Here is a 10,293-nt window from a genome sequence, read left to right on the forward strand (position 1 = left end):
GAAACATTTTAAAGTGGTGATCTCTGTGGGAGCAGTCCAAGGCGTTTCGCGTCGGAAAAAAGTTTTGCCTCAAACTTCGCCCATTAAACTTTCTTTGGTAGTGACTAAAACCACATTGGCTCCTGAAAATAAGTTCAAAAAATTTTTGAGAGCTCTCACTAGTCAAAGCTGCAAAAGGCCCTTTTTAGACCTCTTGCGACATCAGAAATTTTCTCGTAGCACACATGCAGCAAGAAATCGTTTTTATTCCTAAATTGTGTGATATGGAATGGGTCTGGAAAGCATTTCAATTTGATATGTGTTGATTCAGAGATTCGCCATAATTTATTTAAAAACACCCGTTTGACAGTTTACTGAAACTGGTCAAAAGTACTCTTTCTTTCTTGGGTGATGTTTCTCAAGTCCAGACCGGACCATTAAAAACTCCGGTTGATTTCATTTATTAAGATGTTCGAAAGCATAGTAATGTAAAAACATCTTAAAGTAAAAACTTTAAACTTTTGGAGATATTACGAGCGTGACAGCAGAATTATGCACATTATCTGTTAGGCGAACTTCCACCTTTTATGTTAGTAACTTCATAAATCTTAGATTTTAACCATTTTAGAAATGAGTAATCCTGGACTTTTTTACAGCGTCGGCGATGCTGTCAATACACGCATTTACAACTTGCCATCAAGCGCACACGCGGCTTAAAGCCTGGAAGAACTAGGCTAGAATTCCGAAAAAAACTCACGTTAACGCTGCCTTATTTAGATGGGAAAAGTACACAATGGAATTACGTGACTGAGTCAATGGTCACGCTAAATTTCAGTATGTGCTGTTATAGATTATGAGCACTCCTTCCTTTTGGGCGAAGACGTTATGCTTGGCAAATTAACAAATAGAGAAGCCTTGGCTGTGCTCTCTTCTGTTATAAAGCACGCAGGAAGCGGCTAGAGCACGAAAGAAGTGTAGGGAGAAACACGAGACGTAGTCGAGTGTTTCTCCCCACTTCTTTCGTGCTCTAGCCGCTTCCTGCGTGCTATATAACAGAAGAGAGCACAGCCAAGGCTTCTCTATTTGTTTTATAATAAAGAATCCATTAAATTCCCCGAGCATTACTTTCAATTTTCAAAACAAACTTTATTTCCAAAGCGAACAACAGTGTCGTCAGCATGCTCCATACTCTCATAAAGCACGTTACAATAAGCCAATCAGAATCCCTGTTAGAATGGTTCAAATAATCTGATTGGCTGTACAAGACTAAAGCTGTCAAAAGTGTCAAACCATCAAAGTTAAAAAACCATCAAAGTTCACCTTCTGCGTTAGTTTACAAACTAAAATAGTTCGGTAGGTCGAATTTAACACTCTTGCCTGAAGTTTTTAAGGCTCTAATACAGAATCTTGAAGAGAAATGTTCAGTGAACTTCAGCCGAATTATGGCTCATAAAAACACGCGAGTTTTTTCATATGACAATGTAGAAAACAAACTGTTCAGGGCGAGTGTTTTTTGAATGAACGACAGCCGAATTCACCGGAACATGAAGATCGCTCGGGATGACAGCGTCGCAGAACTCGGCTGCAATGACAGATGTGACTTTCCACTCAACGCATCGGAAAGGATATCAGAGCAAGCTCTTATTTTTTCACTCGAAGGGCGGCCGATGTAGTTTCTGAGGCTTGCTGTGATGACCGGAGATCGCCATGATGAGCGAGCCGCGATGGACTTCAGCATGATCATATTCGCTCAGACGCCGTCATGATTAGAATGAATTTTAACAGTTATGCCAGTTTGGTTATATTTTTCATCATTTCTGTTTTGTTCTGTTTTGTTTTCGAACACTGAACTTTATATACTATATGAGTGTTAGCTGTGTTTGATTTTTATTTCCGTACGTAAGCTTGCAATTTAACTGAGTGTGAATCAATCTTTAAAACCTCGAATGTCTATTTTGTTTTTCCCTTGAGGATTTTCGTATCTGCTCACGTTTTAATAACATAAATTACGGCGCCTGGTATGTTTACAAACCTTTGTTTGATTCTTCTGTTGCTACTTGTCGGCTCGCTTCAGTTCCGAAATTTCACTTTCAATAGTCCTCTTTACAGTTCCCGGCGCCATATTAGATTAGTAGCCGCGCAAACACGATAGCGAGGCTGCCGGTGACCCGCGTATTACAAAAACAGTAAATACAGCTGATCGGAGAAGTCTTTCGTGGTTCAATCGCTTCTAAAATGGTGCTAGTTTGCAAGGATATGCAGATTACAACGCTAGAAGATATCCAGAAGTTAAAAGTGAAGGATTTAAGGGAAATTTTGCGTTCTAATTCGGAAGCGACGGGCGGAATAAAAGCAGATTTGATTTTAAAAGTCTACGCGATACTCATACGACACGTGCTACGACCGGGTGAGTATCAGCGGCAAAGTAGCGATAATACTGCTCAGGATCACCAGAATACAACGGAAAATAGTGGTGACTTCAAGTACGATGAAACTGTAAGACAAATCTCTGCTCTCGGATGGTCCACTGATTTACGTCAGCTTCCCGAACTAAATTTTATTCAGCTTTACGATTACCTGGTTGTGTCAACGCTCAAGTACCGCCACATTGTGCTCAAGGGAACAAATTACTAGCATGCATTGTGTAAAAATACATGTACAATTTCATTTTTAAATGAAATAAAGTGGGAATTTTTGGTTCCATGATAACTTACTATATGGAATCCCAATAGTTATTAATATGCATTGACATGCAAGTGGTATTATTTGGAATACAAAATTAATGGAACCCAAGGGGCTGATTACAGGAAGCAGGCTTAGACTGATAGCTGGGCTTCTGCCACAATTTTAAAATGCAAAAAAAGTAAACATTTCTACCTAATAATAAATAGACAGCAAAAACTAGAATCAAAGATTGGCCGGTGGTAGTAAAGGGGGTAAAAAGTTTGTCAGAAGGCCACAGACAGTTGAAATTTGTGTTGCATAGGGGCTCAATGTATTAGGTAAGGTACCATCTAAAATGTGGTAGGTCTTAATGCGGCTAATTGCACGCTCCACGTGAATGCGCACTGAAGCAATGCTCATAGTCTCTTCAGTTTCAGCTGCTGTCATTTGATCACGGCCAGCCAAAAATGGTGGCATGTTTACTGTAACGCCAGCAGGTACAATTGCAGAAATGTCAAATCCGCGATCAACCATGACATTATCACCCACTTGCAACAAATCTAATACACCACTCTCTCTTGTTATTTGCTTGTCAGACACACGCCCACCCCAGAGATCTGACAAAAAAGTGACCTGTCCATTTTGGGTTACCCCAACTAGCAACTTCCAAGTATTATGGTGTTTATAATCTGACCATGTCTCTGACTGAGCCAGCATAGCAGATGGTCGCTGAATGAATAGCTCAGTACAGTCTAAAATTATCCTGGTTGTGGCATACTGGGCAAACTCCTTAGGCATGTTTTTGCAAACAAGCTCCTGTGTGGGAAATGGAAACAGGTCCTTGAGCTCATGATAGAGCAAATTTATCCAGGTGATGCAGATCCTGGAAACCAGGCTGGCACTGATGCCAAATCTGTCGGCAAGGTCCTGTACAAATAGACCAGCTTTCAGTCTCATGAGCACCAGTAGGAACTCATCCAGAAAAGTAAGCTTCCTTGATGGTCCAGGTTTACTCTTGTTATCATCAAGTTGATAAGGCTGGCTTTCCTTTACTAGATTTTCACCCTTCCAGTACTGCATTTTGGAAAGCTTTGGCTTAGGGTTAGTATTGTATGTATTTGTATGTATATAATGTATTTGTAGAAGCTTATTAATGCCTCATAACTTGGGAATCCGGTGTAAAATAAAACAGCAGCATTGTCATCTTTAATTTTGTCAATGGAAAATTGATGTTCCAATAACACAGCATTTTCCTTTTCTGCTTCACTGAGTTTTTCCTGGCAGTCAGCTAGCTGAGTTTCAAGTAATTCAATTCTCCTTTGCAGTTCAAGGACACAATCAGGCTCTGTTTGAGGGGACTCACACTCCACTTGAGCTGCATTTTCATCACACTCTGAAATTGAATGAGCAGCATCAGTTGACGCATCAATAGAAGGAAATACTGAGCAGGATCCAAACTGCAATGCTGATGCTGCTACTCCAACAGTTGACTCATCCATCTTTCTTTCCTTTGGTGCCTTTCTTTGGTTTGATTGCTTTGTCCAGCTAAATATACATGGCTCTGCACCTTGTAAATAAATAAATAAATAAAACTTATTAAATGTGACAGTAGTCATTTCAGATTTATTTATTATGAGTTAATCTACAATTAAATTGATTGCTTTTGTGAAGTCCAGCAATATTAATAAGCATACATTAAATATTCTATCATTCAATGACAAAAATCACAAGACATGAAACACTTTAAATCATAAAGTTTACAATAAAATAACAATCGTCGAATAAAACAACCAAAATCTTTGATTTGGGAAAAATTAAACGAATCCTTGTTTCTAAAGATCAAAATATCTTTGAATTTTGAGTTTTTCATAGCTCAAATCACGAACGCACACAACAAAAGCTCGACAATATCACTCCGCAAACCTGTCTTCAAATTCCAGCGACCAGAAAGTTTTTTCGAGATATCTTCTGCCCGAAAATGCTCATGACAGAGGACAGTGGCGGTGGAAACAACAAAGCCGTCCTGTCCGTGTCGTCGCTTGATAAGTGAACACCACCGATTCCTTCGCTGAGCGTCCTTGGGAAACTCGAAGAAATGATAACTTGTACGAGTACCGTTTACATTATAGGCGCTATTATTGCAGTCAAAGGCTGCAAAATACTTTCCTCTTCTCTTTCGAGGGGCGGAGGATGTTTCCCCGACGCTTAAGCTTTCATTCATCCCACCAAAGACTCGACAAACCAACGAAACGCTTGAAAACACCAACAAACTCTTATGCGATGCCCGAATCGGATCACCGGCAGCCTCGCTATCGTGTTTGCGCGGTTACTAATCCAATATGGCGCCAGGAACTGTAAAAAGGACTATTATAGGAAAAAAGCTAAAAAGAAGTCCCGGAAAAGCTCGAACATAGTACAGGTTGGCAGATGGCGTCACAGCTTTAGCTCAGCTCTATGCTCTATACTCTCATAGAGCACGCTCTTTCAACCAATGACAGTGCGCGTTATATCCGAACTTTATTATAAAAATCGATAAAGCCGGCCTAGTCTGCCCATACTTGCCATGACGTATCGAAGGTATTCTTATGACTTCAACACGAGTCCTGTCGTAAAGATTTCCTAAAAAAACCTCTTGAAATCAATAAAAAGATCTATCCTTTTTCTTAACATTTAATGGAAAAAATGAGAGAAATTAGACTTTGATGACAGGTTATCTCAAAGTTCGACGGTCGTCTTGTGCCGCCTTGAACAAGACAAAATTTACCTGATATCTCCAACGTTACCTCGATCCAGAAGTTGTCATTTACTTTGAACAATGTTTGTTCATGGATGAATTGATTCCATTAATAAAAAATTTGGGGGACATTTAAAGTTCAAAGGAGAAAAGTTATTAATCTATGATGACTCGGCTAACTTTGGGACCAGCTCCTATATTAGCTTACCGGTCAGAAATAAAGTGTAACGGGCTTATTTCGTTCAGAATAAAAGCATATTAATCTACGATGACTTAGCTATATTTGGCACCAGCTCCTAAATCAGCTTACCAGTCAGAAATAAAATCTAGGTACTTATTTTTTCCAGAATAAAGGCAAATTCCGGAAGTTTTCCTATTATTATGGAAATATCTGTTGATTTTGGGCAAGAGCACATATCTCTGAGCGACATTGTCGCAGTGGGATAAATATTTGGTTACCCAATGAAATGTAAACAATTGATCCAGCGCATTAATGCTCGGATTAGCTGATTTCGCTTACCATTTTGAGAACGAAAAATTATTAATTGTAACCTAGATTGTTTGGTGGTGATTGGTGACTTACTCAAATCTGATGCCTCTAAGCTACATTTTCAGTTGATCCTACTTGTCACGCCAACAGCTTGGATATTACGTAAATTACAGGGTCTAAATTTCGTTTTTCGTATGTTTCAATATTATTATCAGTATAAAGAAAGCCCAACCTTTCGGGATGCTTCCTTGCAAATTTTTTTTTCACTAACGGCGCAAAATACGCACAAGTCGATACAAGGGGCACTCTAACTAGGGGCATGGACATGAGGGTTGTTTGAAATAGACATCACCTCGTTGGCATGCGCACGCAATCGCTAATTGAGTTTCTAAGATCTATACTGCTTTGAGAGACTGTCCGTGAAGGATATTTTTTAAAACTTCTTTCGATGGCTCTGAATAAGCTCTACACCTAATCTTTATGAAAAACGAAATAATTGATTCGAATGAAATCCTCGTTCATTATTGAACTGTCGGTTGTAGCGAAAACAAAGATCCCCGAAAGCTACGACCCAAAACCTACGACCCGAAAACTAAGAAACCATATAACATTTATTTTTCGGTGGCAATGAGGGAGGGGTAAAGAAGTGGTGTGGACATCATGCATTTCGTTTCTTTAAGCTTGAAAATAATAACAAGTTCGTACTGTGTTCTTCCTAAATAGGTAAGTGCCTTTATGAGTTCAAGTTTTACCGAGTGTCGTGTTTCGCATCCCATTCTTGTAACAAATACTTACCCCTAAAACAGACGTTTTCAAAAAGAGAGAACGTGTAAAGGAGCGAAAGTGAGACTAAGAAATAACGTATCGATCAACTCGAAGCTTCAACATCCCCCTCCCCCAGGCAACCCACGGGTAATTCACTGTCGCCCGTGCCCTGGGGATGGGAAATTTGAGCCTTCCTTGGCTTGAGTGGGGAATTTGAACCGGAAATGTCAAGTCTTTCCAGCGGAATAAATGTGTTTTATCTTAAAACGAGGAGGGTTAAAGACTTCATTTCCGCGATCGAATGGCTCAGAAGTAAAGGTCTAAAAAAGGTGTAGAGTTTTAAAGCCTTTTAAATAAGTAGAAAGTCACGGCCGCTGAGTTTTCCCTTTTTTAAAAAAAATGAACTTGACTGAGGCATTTGAGCATAATTTTGGCTCCAGGGGCGGGCCTGATTTGAAGGATTTAAAGGAACTAATTTTCAAGGGTTCAATGTATGTCTCGAGTACACCGTAAAGGGATATGCACTCGCTCGAGGTGATGGTATGTCTGAAACTTTCCTTAGCAAACCTCGAGAAACCACAATAAACAAACATTATTCTAGAGCATTCTCTTCATGCAAGGTCACAAAAAGAACAGGAAAATAACCCGAAATAAAAAGGGAAATTAATTCCTAAAATAATAAGTTTGGCTTTCTGTTAAAAATGAAAACTTTTCTAATATTGTAGCTCCATGATACCAACAACTCAGTGTTCGCTACAAAATCAAAACAAATTTCAATTTTCGTACTTGTTGTGGGCAGCATTGTAAGAGGTATGAAAAAAAGTAAAGTGATAAAATAAAAGTGACCTTATCCGACCCTCCATATTTTTTTTAAAATAAATGTTAAGAGGAAGGGAAGATCCTTGCATGGATATCATGGATATCCTTGCATGGATATCATAAGATTTTTAGAAATCTTCACGATAGGGCTCGAGTTGAATTCAAATGATCATCTTCGATCCGCCATATTGGCGGGCAAGTATGGGTAGACCAAGTGCACTTTCCTGTTTATTTGCCAAGCAAAAATAACTGGAACTTTTTAATATCGATATCGATTTCGTGATAGGGGACCCTAAAACAAGACTTCATGCCAGATTTCAGCAAAATCTACTGAATGAAGTGGCCGACAAAAGTTCGAAAATTACAGACTTCTTATCGCATTTAAGAAGTTCAACAGCTACGCAGAAATTTGCATCACTTCGCATCCATATACACATATATATCCGCATCCGACTTACTGAAAGTTCCTCTACCCTACTATCACTACATTCAAAATTACACAGATTGATAGCTGGTGTTGTTTCAACTCACCTAAGGTGCACAATAACACAAGATGAAAAAAGCAGCTATGCTGTCATCATATTTTTGTACGGAAAAATATCGTCTCTCAAGCTAGTTTGATTACCTTTACTATAATAATATTAAGGGCTCAAGGCAAACCTGTAAATTTGCTTTCAAACCCAGTTTAGCCTGCTACTAAAGTTGTGAGAATGTTTCTTGCTTATTTCCTAAAAAATGGACGCCAAAGGGTTACGACGAGGCAGATTTCCATTGACCCAATCAAAGTAGTTTCGAACAATAGCCAATCATGGTAACAAATACAGGCGGATCTAGGTGACTGACCAATGAGAGAGCCAGAAAAGAGAAAAGAAAAGAATGAAAAGCTAAAAAAATAAAGAAGCGAGAAACAGCGTCGTTGATACATAATTAGAGAGTGCGAGCGCCTACATGTAATACTGATTGCTCAGAAATAGGTAACTACCTACTCCTAGCCTTGAATAAAGATGCACCGTCTAGTTTAAGGAAACCTCCCTTAGAGAAACTATACATACATCTAATTGACACCTGTTTAAATCGCGTGCTGGTCACGTGCACTGAGAAAAACAGATGCAGTTACACTGTTGGACATCATATTGTTTGCGCGCCTTTATGCCTACTTAAGAGGAAGCCATATTTAAGTTTCATTTGCGTTATATACACTTGTTCTCGTTTTTTGGAAATTCAAAAAAACGAAGGAATCAAGCTAGTGACCCTCGCTCAGGTGCAAAATCCGTAGTAAATTAAAAAAACTTCCCTTAGAGAAACAGTACATCTATCTAATTGATACCTGTTTAAAACACGTGCTGGCCACGTGCATTAGAAAACAAATGCAATTAGGCTGTTAGACAAGATATCGTTTTCGAGCCTTTATGCCTTCTTTAAAGGAAGCCATATTCCACTTATATTTGAGTTAAATACACTTGTTCCTCCTCTGATAAATGAACGACTAGAAGGCAAAGTTGTTTTACAAAGTTCACCAACTTTTTAACGAAAGGAATCTGCTTTCCAGAACTCGAAGTAAACCCCACTTAAACCGGGTTTCGGTTAGCGTTAGCCCTCCGCAATCGCTCTGACAAAGGGCTAACGCTCGAAACGTCAGCTTTTTTACCCTTTACGGTGGCTAATTTACGTTTTCAACTCAGTTGTTAACACTTTATTACCTGTTATACTCTCCCACCGACGCAGCACCACAGTTTCTTTAGAAACTTAACCCTAGATACAACATAAATGCACGTTTTCAGCATTTACAGTCAACTTACCCAGAATCAGTGTTGAAGAACAAAGCAAACTGTATAAGAAGAACTTCATTTTGACCGGCTGCGTTAGGACTAACCTCTTGAGATGATGCAGAGCACGGCGCAGCGCAGCACAGCATTATACGCATGATTCATTTTGAACAATGTTGTTGATATGGCTCTGTTTATTTCTGGGAAAAAGGTGTTTTTATTAGTGCGTGAAAAGCGATAACCTTGAAATTCTGAAAATTAGCTTTGTGTTCTATATGAGCTCTCAACGAGGGGTCAGCGTTTCTTAAAGAATATCTCTGATGCTAAGGGTCGATCTAGAAGGGAGCCGAAATGGATTCCAAACTTTTCACGGGTTTTTCTAGTGTCTTCCATAAACATGGAAGCTGCCACGCCTAAGGTACACAGAAACACAAGACACACCGTATGGTCTCTGTCGCATCGAAAGTCCTTTTACATCACCGCAACAATATCCAAAAACCAAAATTAAGTACTTGAAAGCTGGGTTCGCCAGCTGTACGTAACTCTATTTTAAAAATAGCTTTGAGGTCAAGCAACCTAAGAAAACGAAAATTATGCATCCAAACTTTTAAAACTCATTTCTGGTAGCTTGTCTCCAATGTAAGCTCATTGGCGGCCAGAAAGGGTCAATTGCTTGTGATTGTCTCGAAAGAAGCTGGTACAAGAAACTCTTGGCATCTATATTGCTCAATTTACTAACAGAAAGTGAATTTTTTGACCGCGGGCCATAAGATGAGATTTGAATTTTTGCCAGTTTGTGACAGTTATAAATAGCTGTGGTGGTCCGGCAAAACATTGTTAAAGCTGATCCGAGGTCGTCACAGTTACTCGACGCTTAAAAGATCAACATCAGCAGCGCCCACTTTTCAAACCTGGTTTATGCGTCAAGATTTTTTTTTTTCATATACATCTGTATAGCCTGGGTTTAAGGACTGCCAAGCGTAAGGAACTATAAATTGCCTTTATTCCCTTTTTTTGCCTTTCGTTTGCGACCGTTACAAACAATATATTTTGAGCATCATAACAATACTTAGCCG

General features: G+C 39.2%; 1 protein-coding gene across 1 annotated transcript; it reads right to left on the reverse strand.

Moving 5' to 3' along the window:
• Nucleotides 1–2,669: 2,669 nt before the first annotated feature.
• On the reverse strand, nt 2,670–4,835 carry LOC131797123 (uncharacterized). Its single transcript, XM_066160922.1, has 2 exons — nt 4,567–4,835; nt 2,670–4,210 (listed from the first exon to the last, which is right to left on the reverse strand). The coding sequence occupies exon 2, from the start codon at nt 3,721–3,723 to the stop codon at nt 2,887–2,889; it is 837 nt and encodes a 278-aa protein (XP_066017019.1). The 5' UTR covers nt 3,724–4,210; nt 4,567–4,835; the 3' UTR covers nt 2,670–2,886.
• Between the last annotated feature and the right edge of the window lie 5,458 nt (nt 4,836–10,293).

The sequence above is a fragment of the Pocillopora verrucosa genome, chromosome 14 (assembly GCF_036669915.1).
Source record: "Pocillopora verrucosa isolate sample1 chromosome 14, ASM3666991v2, whole genome shotgun sequence".
NCBI classification, from domain to species: Eukaryota; Metazoa; Cnidaria; class Anthozoa; order Scleractinia; family Pocilloporidae; genus Pocillopora; species Pocillopora verrucosa.